Source organism: Astatotilapia calliptera, chromosome 17 (genome assembly GCF_964374335.1).
Source record: "Astatotilapia calliptera chromosome 17, fAstCal68.1, whole genome shotgun sequence".
In the NCBI taxonomy this organism is placed as follows: Eukaryota; Metazoa; Chordata; class Actinopteri; order Cichliformes; family Cichlidae; genus Astatotilapia; species Astatotilapia calliptera.
The window spans coordinates 35,189,869-35,212,130 of record NC_137438.1 but is presented as its reverse complement, the minus strand read 5'-3'; the positions used below and the strand labels follow the sequence as shown (position 1 = coordinate 35,212,130).

General features: G+C 40.9%; 3 protein-coding genes and 2 long non-coding RNA genes across 6 annotated transcripts in view; 2 read left to right on the top strand and 3 right to left on the bottom strand.

Moving 5' to 3' along the window:
* usp15 (ubiquitin specific peptidase 15) overlaps positions 1-12,177 on the bottom strand; it is a 28,686-nt gene extending 16,509 nt beyond the window's left edge. Inside the window, exons 1-7 of one of the 2 annotated variants that reach the window (XM_026146575.2) lie at positions 12,024-12,177; positions 11,192-11,319; positions 10,778-10,908; positions 8,592-8,718; positions 7,510-7,655; positions 5,709-5,770; positions 242-331 (exon numbers count right to left, since the gene is read on the bottom strand). In XM_026146575.2, coding sequence (XP_026002360.2) covers positions 242-331; positions 5,709-5,770; positions 7,510-7,655; positions 8,592-8,718; positions 10,778-10,908; positions 11,192-11,319; positions 12,024-12,112 — 773 coding nt within the window. In that variant the 5' untranslated portion in view covers positions 12,113-12,177. The remainder of the gene's footprint in view (positions 1-241; positions 332-5,708; positions 5,771-7,509; positions 7,656-8,591; positions 8,719-10,777; positions 10,909-11,191; positions 11,320-12,023) is intronic. The other variant, XM_026146576.2, reaches the window with a different exon arrangement.
* Positions 1-22,262, top strand: part of LOC113009142 (uncharacterized) — a 303,928-nt gene that overhangs the window by 233,449 nt on the left and 48,217 nt on the right. The gene's annotated exons all lie outside the window — the stretch shown is intronic.
* Positions 803-2,325, top strand: LOC145421522 (uncharacterized). Its single transcript, XR_013902908.1, has 2 exons — positions 803-1,763; positions 1,963-2,325. It is a non-coding gene; the product is annotated as an uncharacterized LOC145421522 (long non-coding RNA).
* LOC145421523 (uncharacterized) lies at positions 2,075-4,099 on the bottom strand. The gene is made up of 3 exons (XR_013902909.1): positions 3,394-4,099; positions 2,836-2,930; positions 2,075-2,695 (listed from the first exon to the last, which is right to left on the bottom strand). It is a non-coding gene; the product is annotated as an uncharacterized LOC145421523 (long non-coding RNA).
* Positions 13,968-21,992, bottom strand: LOC113008732 (sodium- and chloride-dependent GABA transporter 2-like). Its single transcript, XM_026146391.2, has 15 exons — positions 21,865-21,992; positions 21,529-21,717; positions 20,710-20,844; positions 19,777-19,917; positions 19,589-19,676; positions 19,365-19,497; positions 19,124-19,258; positions 18,324-18,427; positions 16,868-16,992; positions 16,640-16,752; positions 16,381-16,518; positions 15,354-15,456; positions 15,111-15,211; positions 14,814-14,984; positions 13,968-14,730 (listed from the first exon to the last, which is right to left on the bottom strand). Exons 1-15 carry the CDS (start codon positions 21,869-21,871, stop codon positions 14,581-14,583), a joined length of 1,833 nt encoding a protein of 610 aa, XP_026002176.1. The 5' UTR covers positions 21,872-21,992; the 3' UTR covers positions 13,968-14,580.

The following is a 22,262-nucleotide window of genomic DNA, read 5'->3' as shown; positions in this document are numbered from 1 at the left end:
AGAAGCTACAAACAGCTTCAGTAATGGAATTATGGAATGAGTCTAAACAGAACTGATAAAAGAGTCAAGAAAAAGTTTACATAAGTTAAAAGCAACAAATTTTTAAGCCAATTCCTTCCAGCATTCTGGCGACTTCAGCGTGAAGTTCTGTCCTGAACTCCAGGCTGCACATCAGGCTCCATCTCTGGCTGTTCCCATCCAAACCCACCCCTCTGCTATTCAACCCACAACTATGCCTTACTTCCTGCTGTTGAAGCTGCTGTTATGATTGTTTGTGAGAGATGAAGGCGAGATCTTTGGCAAAGCAGAGAGATTGGAAGCACCAGATGACCTTCAAAAGATAAAGAATAGATCATGAATTAGAGTGGAAAATAAGGAGCTGTTCCAGAAAGCTGAGTGCCGATCAAATTAAACAGCGATGAAACAAAATAAACGGAGTGATATGTCAGTAGGGATGGGTACCGGTGTCCGGTGCCGTTCTGACATAAACGGTAGTAACCAGAACGAAAAGCAGCGCACATTTCGGTGCTTTATTTCGGTGCTTTTTTTTCCTGAGCTGTGATACACTTCTAGCCAATCATTTTACGTTTCCGAGGATAGTAGGCGGGTCCAGGTATGTACGTTCTTTTAGAGCAGAGCTACTATGGAATCAGAACGATGCCAACTTGAAACGAAACCGAAAAAAATATTGAAACCGAAAAAAAAATATTGTAACTGAAATAAATGTACTGAAAAATCTTGTATTGAAACCGAAAAAAAAATTGATAGTGAAAAACAATTAATTGAAACTGCAATTTTTTTGTTTTCGCTTACAATTTTTTTTTTCAGTTTCAATCCATATTTCAGTTTCACTCTGCTGGCACTGGTTTGGCGTCCGGGGGCGCGCTGAGGGGCGGGGATTCCGACCCGCATGTATTTGCATATATTATAATGCTGACCAATGACTGGAGAAAACACTGACGACAGTGTCAGCATTATTTTTGGTAGGTTAAATGTGTTTGTACGCTAATCCGTAATTTAGGTCCTTAGCTAGCTACCTAGCCAGCTAAGGAACTAGCTAGCTAAGATGAGCACTCGGCTGTTGGGGAAACTTGTTTTGTAAAGTTCGTTTAGCTAACCCGTGCAGGTGAATGAATTTACCCTGACTAAAGAAATCAAGAGAAACGCACCGGGCTGCTCGGTGACTAACCACGGTTACTGTACTTTTATTATGAGTATTATACTGTAAGAGCAACAGGCTGGACTCTGCTTCTGCTCCTGTGCAGAGCTGATTATTAAATATGTGCAAACAGCAGCATGTTTTCTGTCGCTTTCCACTTGTGGAACGACATTAACGCCAATTTTAAAAACCTGGCACTTCAGTAACCCCTCATTAGTCAATAGCTACGGATTAAATAGCAAAGCCCGATACTTATGTACTGAAACCAACTACTTCCGCTTGTCAGCTTAAGTTAAAATGTTACATTTTTCCTCTGATTATTTTTTTAGCTTTTTTTTTAGTTTGTTACAAATATTCAGGTTAAAAAACTGTCCGAATTATTTTTAATGAATTATGTTCACAAAGTCACATGTGCAATACTCTGTACAGCTTGCGTCCTTTAGGACAAATAATTTGAAACATTAATATTTCTTGTTCAATACTGAGCTGATAACACCTCTGTATGTTGTGACCAGGATGCAGCAGCAGACTGAACCTCGACTGAAACCTGCTCCATCATCTCATCTTTGCAGATGTCCATTTATAAAGCATCAACAACTCAAAGGTAAACATGATATTAGAAAATGTGTTAGTATATAAGGCCTTTAAAACAACTAAAAAATAAACAGCTGTTGGCAGAACTGTAGGACTGAACAACTTCAGATTCCGAGTGTGTGAGGACAGAGAAGGATCAGCTCTTTCAGATTTGAGAGATAAACTTTATATTTCAGTTTGTGATGATTCTGTTCTGTTTGTGATTACAGGAGCCGTCCTCAGATTCAGACCTCAGCACCACCCAGTGACAGCAGACAGATCATCCTATAGCTTCAATCTTTGTAGTAACTCCAAAATTAACTGAAGAAAACAGTACAAAGGTTAAAGTACCACATGTGCTGTCAGTGAAAGCTGCAGCTGTTTTATTGATAAATTTAAAGACAAAAGGATTAATCACCCCTGTAACTGTGTCACTATACATCAGCATTAACAGTACCTCAGTTTGGTGTTTCAGAAAACTGCTGATCTCAGACCTGCACAACTTCTGTTTTAAACACTGAATGTACTCAGCTACATGAAGAGCACATGATGTTTTCTCTGACACAATTAAATAAAACCTGATTAAAGTCAAAGGTTGTTACTTGTATTTGAACTAAAAACTTGTGATCTGGAATTCTTTCACTGTTTTTTGACAATAGTGTGTTATTTATCATAAAGTAATTCAGAGTCATTCATACCAGAGTAACCAGAGAGCACAACATATATTTAACTTTCTACAGGACTTAAAGATATTCCTCTGAGGATTATCTGAGTACTTCTAACATTACACAAAGCAAAGGTCTCCATCAGTGTTCATGAAATGCTGGGTTCATCCTTCTTGTGAGGGAGCTGCTGGTGAAGATCACGAGCCCTGCTTGATCCCGGCGATGAGTTTCAGTCTTCCTGGTGTTTATGAAATGATGCCTCTCACTGTGGGTCAACAGAACATCTGGCACAGGACAGCTGTAATGAAAGAAATTGAAGAAGTTTTGAAGAAAAAAAAAATCTTGGAAATGCCCTATATGTGAGAAGCAGATTTTGTATTTACTTTTCTTTTGCCAATCAAAATAACAAAGTATAATTTTCACCATACAATTACTAACCTTGTCATCTCCTGGACTGTCTGTTTTGGGCTCTGGGCTTGTCCTTCCCAGCACTCATGAGACTGCTTTGCTGCACTGTGGTATGAGGTGCTAACCTGTTGACAGTGTTGGGAAGGTTAATTTTAAAATGTATTCCACCAAAGATTATAGAAGTAATGTATTCTGAATACTTTACAACTACATGGATGTACTATTGCTGTGTGATTTATTACTATTACTGAAGGCTACTCGCCATACCAATACCAAGTAGATGTTAAAATCATAATATAAATGAGTAACAGTAGGTGGACATTAGGTAAGGCTGCACTTTTTGCTGTGATCTCGTATAGAAAACTATCCCACGCGTATATAAAACAGGTCCGCGGCTCCGAACTGTAGTAAAGGGACCTCTGGCTAATACGTCGGCCTCGTAGCTGAAAACTAGCTTTACTTTGTTGTCTGGGTCAACTCTGCTTGCGAGAGACAGAGAGAGGCGTTGAAAGGCTGCTCCAATGGAGCTTATTGTTTCAGAGGAAAACACGAACACAGTGTACAGTCGAGTCTTAATAGCTTACTTACAGCTGGGCTTGTCAGGCACTCTTTTTGGCTGCAGTGGTTATTATGTTTACATGCTTCCAGCTCCCGTTTCTGCTCCGTGGCAGCTCGTACTTTTCCTTTCTCTCCCTCCCTCGCTCACAGACACATAACGGGTATGGCAGTCCATTCTCCCTGCAGCACAAACTACACTGCCCATGAGGCTACATTGTTTAGGGCGATGCCTGTAACACTGCTATTGCCTTCATATTAAATCATTTTTGTATAATAATTTTTAGAGGCTCTTATTGCGCGTTTTGTTTGGGTTTCCACCGGCGTGGAATTACCAAAAATTGAGAGACCATTGCCTAACATATGAAACAGGAAAATACCGCCATGTAATCCACTTATTTCAACAAACTAACTGTATTCTCAATATCACCTATTGAACGGTAACTGTAACAGATACATTTACTCATATTTTGTATTTTAAATACGTAACTCCGGTGCATGTATTACGTTACTGCCCAACACTGCCTGTTGATGAGATCTTGTGCTGTTCCTAAAACACCGGCCTCCAACTCCTACAGAGACACGGGTGTCCCTAAATTTAGCAAATATTAGCTTCAGGCTAGCTTGCTACGACGAATAGGCTAATACCAGCATTTTACCACACCAGATGTAGCTAAAAAAAAAACTAAACTAATGTCCAGTCCAATGGGACAGCAAGGAAAGATGACAAAAAATGATTACTTACTTGCGGTTTGGAGGGTCAAGCTGAAATTGAAGCAGCCATTGAAAGACGGGAAGAGAGAAAGATGGCAGCTTGGTCAGCACTAGTGACCTCTATATAGCAAATACATGCGGGCCGGAATCCGCGCCCCCGGACGCCAAAACAGTGCCAACAGATTGAAACCGAAAAAAAATGGATTGAAACTGAAAAAAAAAATTATAAGCGAAAACAAAAAAATTACAGTTTCAATTAATTGTTTTTCACTATCAATTTTTTTCGGTTTCAATACAAGATTTTTCAGTACATTTATTTCAGTTACAATATATTTTTTCAGTTTCAATATTTTTTTCGGTTTCGTTTCAAGGTGGCATCGTTCTGATTCCATAAGCTACAGATTAAAAATGCCCAAGGCGAAGCGGTCAAAAGTCTGGCTGTACTTCACAGCAAATTATGCAAACTCAGCAGCCTGCAACAAGTGCTTTAAGCTGATACTGTGATACTGTCAAAGGAGGGAACACCTCGAATCCGATGAAACACCTGGCGACGCATAGCGTTTTTTGTTTTTTTTTTAAAGCCAAGAAATGCGCTGTATTTGATAGCTTGCTGCGAGACCTCACACCGAGCGCATCTACTGCGGGTGTGGTGCCTGTTATCAGACCCGGAGTTAGCAACATCCCCAAAAACACGAAGAGGAGAGTCCTGGCCCCTAGCCCTGCCAGTGTAGCAGAAATGATGAGGATGATGATGCAGCAGCAGCCGTTCTTCTCTGCGTGAGTAGCTTAATGTTGTTCGTGTGTAATTTACGTTGAGTAGGCTAACCACGTTATTACATTAATGCAGGTAAGGTGAACTAGCAAACATCATCATAGCTACATGCGGCTGTCTTCTGGTTTGATGGCAGATACTCCCTTCACCCTGGCCAAAAAGGCTAAAATGACCAAAGAAAAAGAGGGAAACGGCTAAACATGAGAGGTTTTTGGATAAAGTTTGTGGTTTTTCCATTGTTTAAGCACTGCTTCCAGCCAAGAGTGATATCATATATGCCCCATAGCTGCAGAAAAGGCTAACATTGTTATCTTTTTACAAAAACCAGCTGAACATGACAGGTTTTTGGACCAATTTTGTGTTCTCCATTCTTTAAGCACCGGTTTGAGCACCGGCACCGTTTCAAAAGTACCGATTTGGCACCGGTATCGGATAAAACCTAAACGATACCCATCCCTATATGTCAGCAACAAAAGGTCGAGCAAAAAAAGAAGGAAACTCAGGCAAAGTCACAAGGGGCGGAAATCTTTGACGATGATGCAGCGCTGCAGTGATGTGGCAGGGAAACTTTAAAACCAATACACTTTTAATTCTGCAGGTTTTCCAGAGAGGAAGATAATGGCAAGATCGATGGGAGAGATCCCCACAGCAGGAAATCTGATGTGGTGTCACATCACATTACTGTTTTTCTTCAAACTGACTACATACAAGTTATCTGCCATTCAATAAAACTTTGCTTACGTGTAGCTTTTAGTAAAGTGACAGTATTGTTAGAGTACAAAGTAGGAATCTGATTCCATTACTGTGGTACAACTCATTAGAGCCAAAGAAATGTAAGCCAGGCAGTGTGTCATTCACTCACTTGGGTGCCGTGGAGCCTCGGGGCCATGTGCCATCCTCGCTCTTCTGCTCTATTACGAGAACCTGCGGGAGAAGGCAGAAAGAAAAGAGGGATCCATCTGCTTCCACTACTTTAAACACACCAGACATTTGAAATTCTACTCTGTGTCCAAGTGTTATTGGCTTGCTTTATCTGAATTTATCTTCCCAACAAGTCAAAGATCCCCGATTTGATCTCACACAAATCCCTTTAGCGTCATTCGGAGTGGCTGTAGCTCAGGTGGCAGAGCAGGTCAGCCATTAACCAGAAGGTCAGTGGTTCGATCCCAGGCTGCCTCCTGGCTGCATGCCAAATATTCTTGGGCAAGATATCCCATGTTTGCCTACTGGTGGTGGTCAGAGGGCCCGGTGGCACCAGTGTCCGGCAGCCTCGCCTCTGTCAGTGCGCCACAGGGCAGCTGTGGCTACAATGTAGCTGCCATCACCAGTGTGCGAATGTGTATATGACTGAATGTAGTGTGAAGCGCTTTGGGGTCCTTAGGGACTAGAAAAGCGCTATACAAATGCAGGCCATTTACCATTTACCATAAAATTCTCCCCAATGGAATACGTGGAGCTACCCCTGTGGTGAATCCTTGTGACAAAGCATTGGCTGAAAGTAGCTATTATATTTTATATGTGACAGCTTTAGAATCCATTTGTGGCAGCAGGGTGGAGTACTGGTGTGTAAGGTCATGACTATGCAGAAGAAGGCACACCCACACTTTAGAAAAAAGTAAAAGATATTGTAGACAAGGTGCCTCTAAATATGTAGAGAAATGTCACCAGGTTTGTCCCACAGACGGACCTCCAACTCTGGCGTCATGACCCAAGTTGTCAACAGAGGTCCTTGTTTTGTTCTGCAGCGTTGATGAGTTTACTGTAGCAACAAATAAAGCAGTTCTTCACTTGGTGCAGGTTTTAATTAAAGAGGCTTTCAAAAACAGCAGAACAGTGACTGCTGTTACCAGATTCAATCCAGGACAATTTCAAAATAACTGGTGACATGACTGCAGATAACATCACTCTTATATAAAAACTGTGAAATACTTGAGTCTCCAAGCATACTCTTATTCTACCTGTCCAGCCTCTCCAAGTCCTGCCTATCAGTGGGAAACACTGAATACCATTACTGGGTTAACGTGATTGTAGCAGCAGCAGGTAAGTAGGACAACCCAGTGATGCCTGCTGAGTCACTGCAGCCACATGTTTAAATTAATAAATATGTAAAGTCCGCAGTCAGTTTGATGTCAGGTTCTATGCGCGAAAATTCTAGTTCATGAGCCGGCCTCAAACTAGCTTTACTATAAGGTCTTTAAAGTTGAATCTTAATTTCAGGAGTTCAAGTGTTCTAACTTACAGGCCTTTTTCTTGCAACAGCTAGAAAAAGGCTAAACAACACAATCTTGTGGTTTTCCATTATCTGCAATAGCTGTTTATTTTAATTTTAGATAGGAGGAGCAGAGACAAAAAGAATGGATGGATCAACAAAAATAACCTCTTGGATGCAGATTCCAAGTAGATCAAGAAAAGACAAGTTTTCTGATATGACCTGAAAAAGTACTCGTATCTGCCAAACAATACGAGGGAAACCATATCCAACGGAAACTAGAACTAAAACATCTTTTCCTGAGCTCAGGAATGACGGTCTATAGAGCAAGCCATATTCTTACACATCTGACAATTTTCTGAAATATCTTGCCTCTCTTGAAAAAAAGGAACCCTCCAGATCCAAATTCTTCTCACATAGTGAGAATTTGAGAAAAGAGTGGAAAAGTTCAAACCTGTCCTTGGTAGAGGCCGGCATCTTGGATGGTGCTGTCAGGTTTGTTGAGAGGCTCAAAGGTGTTGCTCATGTACCTGTTCCACAGCCTGGTCTCCTTCTCATCAGGGATGCTGAACAGCTTCCTCATTTCCTTCTCAATCATATCTACAAACACATTAGCAAAAAGATGCAGTTAACACTGTGCTGTTTAAAAAAAAAAAAAAAAAAAAAAAAAAAAAAAAGGCATGACACTCATGTGCACAAACAAAATGTGAAATAAAACAACCATACAAAAAAAAAAAAAAAAAAAAAAAACCAACAACTCCATCATCTACATCAATAGAATAAAGTAAATATTTACTTGGACACAGTTATTCAAAAACAACATGAGCAGAGTGTTAAGTTCATGTGTTTGAATGCACGCAGGAGGTGATTCTAATATCTGAAATCCCAAGGGTATATTTAGATCTATGTTGTATATCATTTGTGCTTCCAAGAATGTTTTCCTGGCTCAGAATGAGAATTAGTGGGGTGACCATGCACATAAACACAATTCTGTATTTCTAATCTTCGCACTTTACTGTTATCTAACTCGATAAACAAAAATGTCAATCACGCTTGAGTAAATAATTTTGAAAACACAAAATTTATTCCATTTCCATTTTATTTTCTTTAGCTCTGGCTGGGGGGCACAGCCTGCTGAATTATAAACAACAACAGAAACAAAACAACAGTTTTTACTTCATGTTTCAATGCAAGGATACAATAGCTAGTATCCATACACTGGCAAACAATATGGCATTTACTAGCGTGTATCTGTTGTGTCACAACTGCATAATACTTACAAAAAACAAAAAACAAACAACAACAAAACAAAAAAACACTTAGTCTTATGTACAAGATTTCTTTGTTTCCCCTGCAGCAAAAAGGGGAAATAAATCATCATGTGGCAACAATAGTTGGAAAAACAATTAATTTAAACACAAATACCACAAACAGTAAATGTATTTATATATAATTAGTGTGAAATGTGAACTGAGATCCAAGGAACTCTGGAACTCTGCGGAAACCAGTGCTTACTACTGCTTAGGCAGTGCCTACCTATTGTGTCAGCTTTACTGAAGCGTTTGGTGATCACATTGTCCATATTGCTGTCTTCACAGAGCTTCAGCTCGGTCAGGTACACTTCTACCTTGCAGTGCTTCACAAACATACCCTGTTCAACCACCTGCAAAAAGAGGATGATTATCAATTTACTGCTTTAAACCATGATTATCTAATGTTAAATTACTACGCAAAGAATGAGGGACACGGGCCTAATTCATGAGTAACCCTGTATGGTTTTGGGCTGTCCCACACAAAAAGATCAATGTAAAAGAACCGTGTAGATAACTCAGAAATGATTGCCTTAGAGAAGTCTAACGTTTGCACTTACAACGGAACATAAAATTTAACTGTGTAAAAATCTCACAATCTAACCGTCCACTAATCAGCCAACAGGAATGTAGCACTACATTACACCACAGACAACAGTAACAAGTCAGGCTGAACAGACAGAAGTAAAACATGAAAAACTAAATGTTTAAGATTCCAACATAGATGCAAGCTTGGCTCAGTCATGCCAGCAGAAGCCTTTGACTGTATGATGTTTGTCCAATTGTTATCATGGCTGAGCTTACCTTTGACAGAAGTTTAGGCACCCAAAAAGAAACCGTGACACCAAGCTGGCAAAAATAATCATGATGCAACCCTTATCTCATGTTTATCAAATTCCTGCAAGACTGAAAGAAAACTCCTAAGTTTAACGTGCTAGAAAATGCTTAACAAAATGGATAACAAAGCACACTAAGTTCTGCTGCGCTGGTCTCTACTCATCTGGAGTCCTGATACTTCACAGTCAGGGTGAAGTGCCTAAATTAGCAGCACCTCGTGGAAACAGCTGAGGGGTCCCAGCCTATTTATTTCACCCCTGAGCCCCTCCAGCACACAGACACTCACGCTACTAAACTGCAAAAGTCCTTCACACACAGCTTAGACTCTCTCAGCACCACAACCCTCCCCTACTCAAGGCTCTCGGCGGGCTAGTACACCTCAGCGCACAACCCATCTGTGAGCTCAGTCAACGTCCAACTCACCACCAAGCTCTGACACATTTTCTCAAATCAAAGCCGAGCCAAAACCATTTAGGCCACCCACGCCGCTTCTCCTATACTGGTTTGCCTCTCCTCGCACTCCTTTGAAAAGCTTACGCGCTGCTTCTCTTAGTGTGACCTCAGCTGGCATTCCTCCGCTTGGAAAACAAGGACGCAGGAGCTCTCCACCATTGTTGGCAATCAAACCACAAGTGGAAAGCGGAAGGAGCCACAGTGTCACACCAATGACTACAATCCTACAGTTCCCCCCAGCATAATCCCCACCCTCAAGTTGACAATATAGAAACAACAGGGTAAAAAGAAGAAGAAAACCTCCTTCATGTTGTGTCTCGCAGATCGCTCCATGTAGCTTTTCAGTCATCCAGAACGTTGCCTGAAAATAGAAACCTTGCAGCTACCCGATACGCCACATGACATACATGGCAAAAGAGGAGGGTCAATGTAGGGGGGGGGGGAAGACAAGAGACAGACTGATAGATATGGAGAGGGAAGAGGAAGTGCTTCCAGCAGCCATGATGCCATGACTAGCGAGATTTGAAGAGTTGCTTTGATAGCAAAAGTGCCATCACACACAAGTATTCAACTGTAATCACAAACATATAAGCATTCTTCATTTTTTTTACTCCAGCAAACCTTACATACTCTCATGCTAATATGGAAAAAATAAGCACACATACTGCGTTTCATTCATAAAAGAAATGAATGAAAGGCAACTGTTTTTTTTTCTTTGTGATAAGTAAACACCCAGTCTTTCACTATTACTTCTGAGATTCTGTGTAGAGTACACAGAGTAAATCTGTGTAAATCTACCTGACCAACCAAATTACATCAAAAATGAATGTAATGGTTAACTATTCTTTGCAGTTCTTTTTGTTAAATATCTGTCATCATAGTCATATACTATTCACTGTTCAGCAACAGTGACACAAGTTCAAAGTTCCTTTTCCAAAAGTGCTGCATGTCTGATTTTCCCCAAACAGCCTTATTAGCACAATGTTCTCCCTTTTACCCCAACACAAGTCACTGTGCACATTAAACCTTCTGATTCTGTATATGAGAAAACAATCTGAGCTGGCAGCAGAACAAATGTTAAAAAATCCATTCATAATCTTATGCTAATAACTGAACCCTTACCTTGCGCGCGATTGGCTCCTGACCCTCTGTGAGTCCATACCAGCTGACGAGTTTATTCCAGCCTTCTGTTGGGACCAGAATGTAGTCAAGCTCATCAATGAGGTGTTCCTTGATGGCGAGCACATCCCCATCTAGAGGGAGGGAGGGTCATACACGTGCAGTTAAACAAGCACATTCTGTGGGTCAACACTTACACTATTGATAACACACAAAGAACAAGGTGAGCTGGAGAGTTTTCTATGACCCCCCTCCAAAGAAAGGCTACTCTCTGGTTAGTAGACAATGTTTTTGTGTGCGTGTATGTCACTTGCCCACGAAGCTAACCTACCAAAAACTGCTTTCCCATACATTTATCATATACTTTTAGAAGGGATAAAATAGAGATATAAAGAGATGGACTATTACTTGACTTACCTTTGAGAAGACCAGAGTTATCAACCGGTCCTGGGTAGACATTCTGGTCTCCCATCTGGTATTTGTCCCAGCTGTCAAATCCCACATATTTCTTCCACTGTTTGAACCAGTGACTGTCCACTAGGTACCTGCAGAGAAAGCAATCAAGATTACAACATCACTACTAAAAGCAAGATGTGAAAGACAAGAGTTATATAAAAGGGATGGTGGGGTGGGGTGCATTAAACTATTGGGCTATAAACCAGGTTACCTTGAGGCTACCTTGTGGTGAGTACCCGAAACAAATCTGGTTTTGGGAGGCATACATTACACAGACTGACAGTTGTAACAGTAGCTTTTAGCCGCCGTGTTGAGTTCAGATTGCTACAAGCCTAGCCAGCTGGCTCTGTGATTTTGACAGGTGTTTTTTTTTTTCGACTCCGCCCTGCTGAAGTCGGGGGATGAACCCACTGACAGGCAAACCGCTTGGATCATCGGCAAGCTAGCCAATTAGCTGATAGCCTGATAACTATCTGTATCACTCAAACGGCATGTAGCCTTCCTTACACATCCACAGAAAATATGTGACACAGTTTTTTGGAAGTGAAGGATATAAACACCAAAATACAGCATATAAATTTAGTTTAACTGTTTTAAGTCTTAGCGAGAGCTCAACCAGCGCTAGCCTGCCAAGCTGACACATGAAGCTGACAGGCAGCCGTTAGCTAGCTCGGAGCTCACTGTCAACACGGCCCGGCCGTTTTGCTTTCACATCCTCCGTGGGGTTGACAGGCTCAGCAGACCCAGCCCAGAGTCACGCAGTGCCCTTGAAAAGATCACAGTCAATTCTTACCAAGTGTCTCCCTTTCTTAGTTGTGTTTTCAACAGTGTCGCGACCTCTCCTCTTTGGGTATCCAGATCAGCCGCTCCTCCTTCCGCCATCTTTCCTTAGACATTCCCCGGTGCATGGTGGGAAAAAAAGCGGCGCGTCATAGAGGCACGTAGAGAGCGACGCCGCTGCTGCAGCCAATCATCACCGTGGCAGCGTGACACCCAGTGGCAAAATTATTCTAGAAAATGTTTCAAAAGTGCTCCATCATTGTGGATGCACGGGCTTACAGCTGAGAGAGAAACTGTGCCTTTAAAAATAAAGATGAGGGGAAACAATACAAGTGACACTTTTTAACCCTCCGTGAACACTGTAGAAGAGAAAATCACCAAAGAGGCCAATATAAAGAATCTGAAAGTTGAACCATTTATAATATTGCAATTTTGGGAAAAGTACTGTGAAAGCAGAGTTTTATAAACTGCCAGTTACCTCACACTATAACATATCATACACCCGGAAAAGGAAAACAATTAACAAGTGAATGAAGTTCCTGAAGAAAATGTGGTCTGAATGCTGAAAGCTCAGTGATTTGAGTTTTCAAAGCTGGAAAGTAGTTGAATATCTTTCAAATGTACATTAGGAAAGCTGACAAATGACAAAAGAAAAATCTGAATCTGAAAAAAAAAAAAAAAAATATATATATATATATATATATATATATATATATATTTTTTTTTTTTTTTTTTTTTTTTAAACTAACTGTAAACAGTAATCCAACTCTGGAAAGTAACTGAAACTAAACAGGTACCTTTAATAAAATACTTTATACAAGCTAAGCTCTTGCAAAGTCCACAGATGTTATACTTTATCACTTTATAGAACATGACTATATGAAAAAAACCCAAAACATATCAGTAAAATCCTGATGTGATTTGTTCGTGATTTGTTCTCCATTTTCATAAAATTGGAGACTTTTGATAGTTATGGACTGATTTTTCTTTTTTAAAATTACATTTGTAGCAGCAGGGGCATGTTCAAAAGACACAGGAAGCCCAGATGCTCCAGTTTTCCACTAGCACTTGAAAGCTGCATGCATTTGTGGATTTGTAAAAAGTTAAAGTTGAAGACTCTCAAAACCCAATATGCACATGTGACATGTCCCTTTGTATCAGCCAAATGTATTCATTTGTATTTATTCATTTTCTAATATAAAGATTGTACACAAGTGTTTGGATTGGAATGTACCTTTGGTGTTACTCAACTCATAACCATCAAGTTTTGTTAAACCAGACAACAGACACTGAAAACTTATTATACAGCATAATTGAAAATAGCGTAATTTTCAAAATGAACTACGTGTTGTATTCAGCAGTGACTATTGCTTCCTCTTGCTAGCTATGAAAACCAGTGTAGCTGTAAGGCACTTTCACAGTGGCTTCACTTTTTCAGCTTTAACTACATCCTACGTTTACATACAGTCTGTTGTTCAAACCTGACAAAGTGGTGTTTTGCTGCAGGTTCCAACTTGAACAACATGTTTTAGAGAAATGAACCAAGCAAGCATTTAAGTGAGCTTTGAAGTAGGAGTTTGCTCTCCTTTAGTGCAATTGTCACAAGTGTTCACCTACAAGCACCAACCTGTTTTAAATCCAGTTGTATTACAAGCCAGTGTACACAAGGAATGAGGTGCCATAGGTGTAAACCTGAGTAACATAATAGTGTGTTTAATCCACCAGAGTTTCCATTTAAATAGCAGGTAAACACAGGCGTTACTGATCACATTAGTTAAAGGTCTGTGCCTAAGCAGAAAAGAACAATGGCTGCTGTGAAAAAGGCTCTATGTGACTCCCCCCCCCCCCCCCCCCCCCCCTTCCCTTTAAAGCTGCCATGCTTAACATCCAAGTCCCCGAATTTGGATTATTTTTTCAGACTTAGGAAGTTCCCCTTCGGATAGCAAAGGCAAAATGGTTCAGGACAACATACAAAGATTTTTTAATCCGCACTTACAACAGTAATGTTTCTTTGTACAGTCATTATACGTTACAGTACAAAAAATGAAACTACAGTTAATATGCCATATTAGTCCATATCAGTATTCTGCATTTCCATGTATTTATTCTGCATCCTATTATGTCTACTGTTAAGCATAATCTAATTTTCCCTAAATACAAAAGGAAAACCTCTGCAGTTATTTATCACAACATAACAATATGATACAAATATGACAAAACAGCCATGCAGTGTTGTCAGATACATAAAGGAGCATTAACAAGTTGCTCTCTAAGTGTTAGGTGTGAACATCCAATGATTCACCTGTTCCTCCCGTGACTTTGCTTTTATTGGGTTACTTATAAACTTTACCGATGGATTCACAGACTCAAGAACAAGTTTGTCTAAATTACTTTTGTCCCTGAAAAACACTCCTTTCCACTCTGAAAATTCTTAATTCAAATGTCAGGATACTTTTTTAATTTCTTCTGCCTTAATTTATCACTCAAAAATCGTCAACCCACTACTTTCGCCTGAGTCCACCGTGTATGTTATGTTTTAAAGTAAGTGGATCCCACAGACCACTGAAGCCTCACAAGTTGGAGTCCGCCTCAGAGACGGGGAAGTAGCCATTTGTAGTCTTGGTGGTGTCTACCTCTGGAGCAAAGATAGCCAGTAACCTCTCCTGCTCCCTCTTGGTTTTAGGTAAGTCGTCAGATGGTCTGATGAGCAACTGGATGCGCTGTGAACGAGCAAACAAAGATTAAAATCAGGAACACGTCAGTTGGGCACAAATGTTTTCCTCTGACAGGATGACCAGCATACCTCTCTGAGTGTCCCCTGGGTGGTGCTGATCTTATACACCATCCAAAGTGGAATGCAGACCATGGAGGAGAGAGCAAGCAGCCAGCCGATCACATATCCCCACCACGGGTACACATACTCATTGTTGTACTTCAGAGGAGTGTATTTAATGAGGGAGAATGCAAAGGTGCCCTGCAGAGACAAGGTAACAGGGTACGGCAACTAGTGAGGATCAACCTGCTTTATTTCCTCTTTTTTTTTCACTAATAGAACATTTATTGTCATTTTTGGAAGTTTATCTACTTTACTGAGACTCACAATGCACGTGGCAGGGGAGAAGAACAACCAACAGCACTTGATATACGGTCCTGGCCGGTAACCAATCATATCCTCAATGTTATCATAAAAGCGATCAGCGCCTGGAAAAACACGATTTAGACACATCTCATCGTGACACAGTGTAAAACTCCCAGCTGGGTTTCTGCCAGTAACTTGGGTGAACACTCAGAATTACTCGTCAAAGCTTGTGCTGTAATCTTACATGCAGTTCTGTTTGCTTACCGTAAACCCACGCAATGCAAACTGTCTCAAAGATGGACATGAAGAGAAGACACATGCCGCTGGCTGCGTAGTAATCAAAGAGCTGAAAGACATACATGCCCCCCTAAACAGATACAAACCAAAGAGGTATAATCATACAAATATAGCTTACAGTTACAGTTTTAGACAGTTTTTTATACTCTTGGCTCCGTATGATGTCACTGAAAGGAGATATCCCTAATATGGTAATCTTAGACACATAGCTTTTGCTGCACACACCTGCAGAACCCCTTTGTTTTTGTCTTTTTACAAGGGGCAGCCAATCAGAAGAAAGCTGGTTTAAAGGGTTTAAGGTTAGGATGGCTTATTGCAAAACTATTCTAATAAGATCCAAAAATAAAAACAGAGACCTGGAAATGAGCATAATAGGTCTCCTTTATCTAAAAATGAATGGTAGCTTGAAAACTGTACAGTAAAATACTGTTATATAGTATAGTGCTGTTATTATACAAAGACCCTGAAACCTTGAAGCCCAAAAGTTGACTATTTCAGCCCTCATCCTAAAATTGGGAGCATTGCATTACAATGCTTGTCACTTACCTGAGAAGGGTCGCACAAAACCATTGACGCGCTTGTACTTACAAACTGAGGACTTGTTGACACCTCTACAGAGCATTCATGCTTCCAGCTGTGCAGAGGTGAAACCACGTCAACTACGTTGGATTCTAGTAAGAGTTTATTTAATCAGAACAAAGCATCCCACCACCAGCCGCAATCCCTCCACCCCAGCAACTGCCCAATTTGTTAAGAGTATGTGTTGAGAGACAACAGCTTTAACATCACATGATCAAGCAAACTGCTGCTAAAGGCATTCATTCCTGTTAGGAAACAAGGGATGACACCACAGCTTTAAAAAAAAAAAAAGAATAATTTAAAGACACTCGTATGAAATCATTTACTACACACTACAGGCCAATTTTACTTCTGTACTTGTTGATCTTTGGCTGTGTGAATCTGTGTGTTTATAGTCCCAGAGTGTGACACCTACCTCCATAAGCATGACGAGGCCCATGAGGAAGGAGACCAGGACCACGCCTAACAGGAAGAGCTCCCGGCGGTACTTTCGACGGAACACGGCTGGGTACATGTCGACGATGGCCGTCACAAGGCTCTCCACGCACACAAACTGATGTAGGAGAGGGGAAAAGTCATTAATAGGAATGCGATCATCACTAAAGCAATCATGAAAAAGAAAAAACATCCAAGTGGCGGAGCGTGTTATCTGAAAATGGTGCATAGCTTTGTACCTGACTGTCCAGCCCTAGAAAAACAATCATGATGAAGAAGAGGGCCGCCCACAAGGGAGACAAGGGCATCATGGACACAGCACGAGGGTAAGCTATGAATGCCAGGCCAGGGCCTGTGCAGAGACAAAACAAACAACTTAAATTGAACAACCACAAACCAACCTAAGTATCAAAACAAATTAGTGTCACTATGGGATTACTGCTATTTTGCTTGATATCAGGCCTCACCAGATTCTGCCACTTCTGAAATGGGAACATTTTGCTCATAAGCCATGAAACCCAGGATGGAGAAAATCGCAAAGCCTGCCATGAAGCTGGTGCCACTGTTCAGAAAGCACAGCGCCAGGCAGTCTCTGCAACAATATGTTAAGTGTCCTTTTACTGCGGAGTTAAGCATCAGATTCGGAAAGGCAATTATAAAGTAAGAGGTGATGATGATGCTTGAGTTAGTGATTTTAATTGAGTCTACCCACCTTGGCGACCCCCAGCTGCTTCTTCTTCTAAATATTAAGAATTACTTCGAATATAATCTTAAAAAGAAACTTCAGACTATTTAAAGGGAAAATTCACTCAAAATTTTTATTATTTTATTATTATATCAATCTTTTGATGAGGTCTGCTATGATACTTGCCTTATCTATTCTGGTGGCAGGGTCCGGGGCTGTAAAACTTTGTGCAAGGAATGTGATATGATTTGAGCCAGCCATGCGCCCTTCTGTCCGATGACAGTGACAGTGAGGTGAGTTGCTGGCGATATCTTGAACTTTTCCGTTAGTAAGCGCTGCTGTTTTTGCTGCTGTGAGTTGCTGTTAGCCTCTGTTAGCCAGCATGAGTAAAACCTTTGAAGTGAATCTAACATTGTATAACATAGAAAATAAAATTTAAAAATACTATGTGAAACTTTAATCAAAGTGTTTATCAGAGGGAAAGTGCGATTTTGAGGACGCTGGAGTCTAGCATTAGCTGGCATGATGTTAGCTTACAACTAGCTGTTTTTGCTGTTTAGCTGGCTCGTTGTCAGCTGTCTGGAGATATCAGGGTCACATGTTTAAGCTGCTGACAATAAGTAATTGAGGAAATATCAAGAATAAATATACATTTTATACATGTTTTTATTTGTTAGAGCACTGACTGCAGAGGAGGAAAAGGATGATGTGTGAATGAGGGAGGAGATGTTGAACATATACATGTACAAATCTTAAATTGTCATATATAGTTTGAAAGAGCTATTTGGCATGTTGTGTATGTGGCTGTTTTCTAGCCACCTACATAAAACGTGATTTTAAAAATGCCACATAACATGGAAAGTTATTTATCAGTTTCACATGGGAACTTACTTTTTTCACTGCAGACGGAAGTGTGCACCAACTTCAATGGAGTGGGAATGTTTGCTAGTTGTACAATGTTTTGTTTGGCAAATGTATACGGTAGAAAGTAATTAGTCTGTATGTGAAACGGCTCACACAGTTTTTCAAATGCTTTGGTTGGCTGGTTGGTTTGAGTGCAACAAAAGTATGTAATTTTAACTTTTAATTTAAAACTGGGCAACTCGCACTAAAAAAATCTAAAAACAAACAAATGTCAAAAATGAGCAACTTATTGGCTTAAATAATCTTGAGAAATGACTTTAATCTATGTAAGCGTGTAATTGAATAAGCACATGGATACTGCATTGCATACATACCTATAGCAGTTATTATTATATTTATTGTAACTGCCCAGAGCAGTCAGCGACCCCAGACAGATGGCATAGGAGAAGAAGATCTGAGTGCCAGCATCCATCCACACCTAACACAGGAGAGATATGAATATAGAGATATAGAGATTTCAAATGCAGTGCTGTGTGACCAGGAGGATTGATGTGCTACATCTTTCCATAGACATTCAGCCATCACTGACTAAAGCAGGTGGGCAAAAGTGAAATGTCTGTTACTGGATTTGCTCTAGCTGAACATTTATTAACCATGCTTCCATAAATAGCAAACTGAGATGATATTGCACTATTTCAACAACCAACACTTGCCGTGCAACTGTTTTGAAACACCATTGGGCATTTATTTAGGGAGTTATTTTTGGACTTGGTCTGTAAATCTGAAAAAACACAATTAAAAAGTTTGCTTATTTGCCCCAAAATCAGCTAGATTCTTGTAGAAATCCTACTTCTCCCATACATTTTAGTTAAAGATTCTTTTGGTCACTTAAAAAGCCACTTTAAAAGGTCTTGTTCCATAAAAAGGGGGGAAAGCCTGATTTTGTGTCTGCTTTCAGCTCAGTCCTGGTAGATCTTGTGTTTACAGTCCCAGTGGTGTCTTGACCTTGCATTTAATCCCCGCGGTCCCTGTCTCTTTCATGGAGAGCAGATGGACCCAGCAGAAACAAGTTCCCCCCCAACCGAGAACCATGGGGTACCTGCTCTTGGTTCACGTCACTCTTTGAAAATTTTGTGACTGGTCTAAGTGAGTTTTGTGCAAATGATCTTCATACCTGTGGATCTGCCAGTCGCCCCAAATCAGGGTAAAGGTAGAACTGGATGCCGATTCCAGCGCCAGGAAGGGTGAGTCCTCTGATCAACAGCACAATCAGCATCACGTAGGGGAAGGTCGCAGTGAAGTAGACCACCTATATCGACACACGCATATGTGCAAACAGGAAACATGCCAAAATAATCACCACATGACATCCATCACGTACCCCAGAGCTGCCTCTGAGTCCCCCTCTCACCCACCTTTCCTGTGGATTTCACCCCCTTCCAGATGCAGAAGTAGCACATGACCCAGGCGATGAACAGACACAGGGCCAGGTCCCCATTCAGCGAGCCCATTTGGTCAATACCTGGGGAAATCCTTAGTGCTCTCCTCCTATTGAAACGGGGGAAAAAAACACACCAGTGACAAACCATCTAAATCATTAAGTCACTATCTGCTTTTTATCGAGGGTGCCACAACTCACTCCCAGAACTCAATGACAGGAGAGGTGGTGTTTGGGTTGATCATTTGGTCAGTTGAGGTGTTTCTCCTCTGAAACTCCACACAGTTTTCTGTAGGGGAAAAACCACATAGAAATTATTTACCATTGCACTATAAGAAGGGGAAAAATACATTCTAAGAGGAAACATTCACGAAGCTTTGTTGTGTTACCTGTATTCCACGTATTGTTGCAGGAAGACCAAGGTAGGTCCCAAGAGAAGGAGAAAGACAGATAAAAAATCCCCCAAGCCAGAACGATGATGTAATAGAAGTTCAGCAGAGTCACTATCACTTGGGTGCCATAGCCAAGACCTGCACAAATAATATTTACATATACGTAACAATATTCACCTTTATAATTAGTATATTCTGAATATGAAAAAATATGTATGCTTAGGGCTGATGTTGGTCTTCCAAAACAGAATAATAATGGAGATGAGGAAGAGAGATCGCCCGCTTAAATTTGAGACTGAATTTATAATCCTTCTTTTTCACGTACAAAGTCATGAAAGATCAGACACCATCATATCATAAAGACCTCATAGTCCCATATTATCCCAGTAAAGCATGCTGGTTTGGACTGAAGGCTTACTTGTGATTTGTAGAGTTTCTAAATATAGAATGGGAGACAGAGTCTCAGGGTTCAGGAAGCAGACACCCTCTCTACTTTTCAGATTAGGCTTAAAACTTTCTTTGATGAAGCTTATATTATACTTAGGGCTGGATCAGGTGACCCTCAAACATCTATTAGGTATGCCGTTGTAGGCTCAGGCTGCTGGGGGACTTCCTGTGATTCGCTGACAATTTTCATTTTCAGTCCCTATGAAGCTATTTTTTCCAGATTACTCTCTTCTGTGTCAAAATCTAAGAATGTACGTCTCTTTTCTCTTCTTATGCTCCTCCCTGAACCTGGTTCTACTGAAAGGAAGTTCTTCTTCCCCACAATCACCAAGTGCTTTCTTATAGAAGGTTTGTGAATCAGTGGGGGTTGTCTCTCGCTAACACTGGCAGTTCTTTACTTTACAATACAACATGCCTTCAGGAGATTCCTATTCTGATACGGCACTATACAGATAAAACCAAATTTACCTGAATCCTCCTTACCTTCAAACAAAGGACTGATCTTTCTCCAGCAGGTAATGCCTCCCTCACTGGTGTACTGGCCCAGTGCTACCTCCAGGAGGAAGACGGGAACACCACAAGTAAACAGGAAGATCAGGTAAGGGATGAGGAATGCACCTGAGTTGAAAAAGAGCAAATGATTAAGGGTTAGAGTTTATACTGAAGGTATACTCTGTTCAAATGCAATGTATTTCTACTGTCTGCACCTTTAATATTGAATCTGATTTGGAATAAAGTACAAAAAAATAAAAAGGAAAGGAGACCACATAAAATCATGAAAGCCCGCAGAGAGGCCGAGGGCATGTGGCTTGTTCAAGTTTTCTGCCTCTCTGCAGAAACAGCTGCTGTGAGCGAGGAGCAACAACAGCTGTCTGACCCCGCTCATTCCCAAACTCTGACCCCGCCACCCCATGGAGGGCGAGAGAGAGAGAGAAATGGGTATCTAATTTAGCAGTCAAACAAGCATAACATGCAGCCAATGAAGGAAGAGCTGTTTTTCCAAACAGATTTTCAGAAACTTTGAATGCACCCGTTTTTACTTCTATCATCAAATCAATTTAAGGATGAATTTTGCCTTTGAATGAAGTCTGCAACTCGCGATAACAAGTTTTGTCTCTCATTAAGTCCATTAGTGAACAGAGATCAATTTCAGAATCTGATCAATTTCAGAATAATACTAAGATCTTCAGGTGTTTGCTTAACATACCTTTTGTACAAATTAGTGACATGCATGAATTAGTTGATGGAAAACTGCAGAGGAGCACTCTTTATCTTCTCTACTTAGCTCATCTTCCCACTCACCTCCCCCGTTCTTGTAGCACAGATAAGGGAACCGCCACATGTTGCCCAGGCCGATGATGGAGCCGGCGACTGACAGAACGAACTCCAGCTTATTGCTCCACTGACCCCTCTCCTCCATCTTCACTTCAGAGGGTGGCAAGTCACTGGCATGGCTGGTATAATTGGCGAGGCCGGCGTTGACAGAGTCTCCTGTACAACAGATGTACACGAGGATTGCAGTAGGCCATGGAAACTCGATGGCTGACACCCATATCGCCTGAATTGGAAGCCGATGTGTCTGCACACCAAACTGTTCCAGCTGTAGAGCGCACCAAGTTCAAATATATGTGCACTTACCTTTCATTGTGGTGTCACTCTTGTGACGAGCTTGAAGCTGAATCTGTAGGTTTCAGTTTGACTGGGGCCAAGGTTTGACTATTTAACGTGGCTGGACAGAGAGGTGGGGTTTTGTAATGCTAAACCAAGGCCAGCCTCCACTCTTTCCCTGCATGGGGTCCCTTCCAAGCAAAGTACAACATCCACCATGTCTGTACTGTTAAAATAAGATGCAATGTAATAGTCCAGGGGGATGACATTTGACCTGTCAGCCATAACTCATGTTCTTGTTGCAATGCACTTTGGCTACATAGGTCTAAAGAAACAAACATACATTTTTGTTTACATCAACAGATGCATTCTAAAAGTTAAACTAGTTGATGGAAGGTTTTCCACAAATACGGTGCTAAGGTCTGAAA

Excerpts from the sequence above, each read along its gene's own strand:
- LOC113008732 (XM_026146391.2), bottom strand. Across the intron at positions 14,985-15,110 it reads TCTCCCCTGCCACGTGCATT|GGCACCTTTGCATTCTCCCT; the intron begins GTGAGTCTCAGT and ends TTGTCTCTGCAG. Across the intron at positions 14,731-14,813 it reads CCCAGGGGACACTCAGAGAG|CGCATCCAGTTGCTCATCAG; the intron begins GTATGCTGGTCA and ends GCTCGTTCACAG.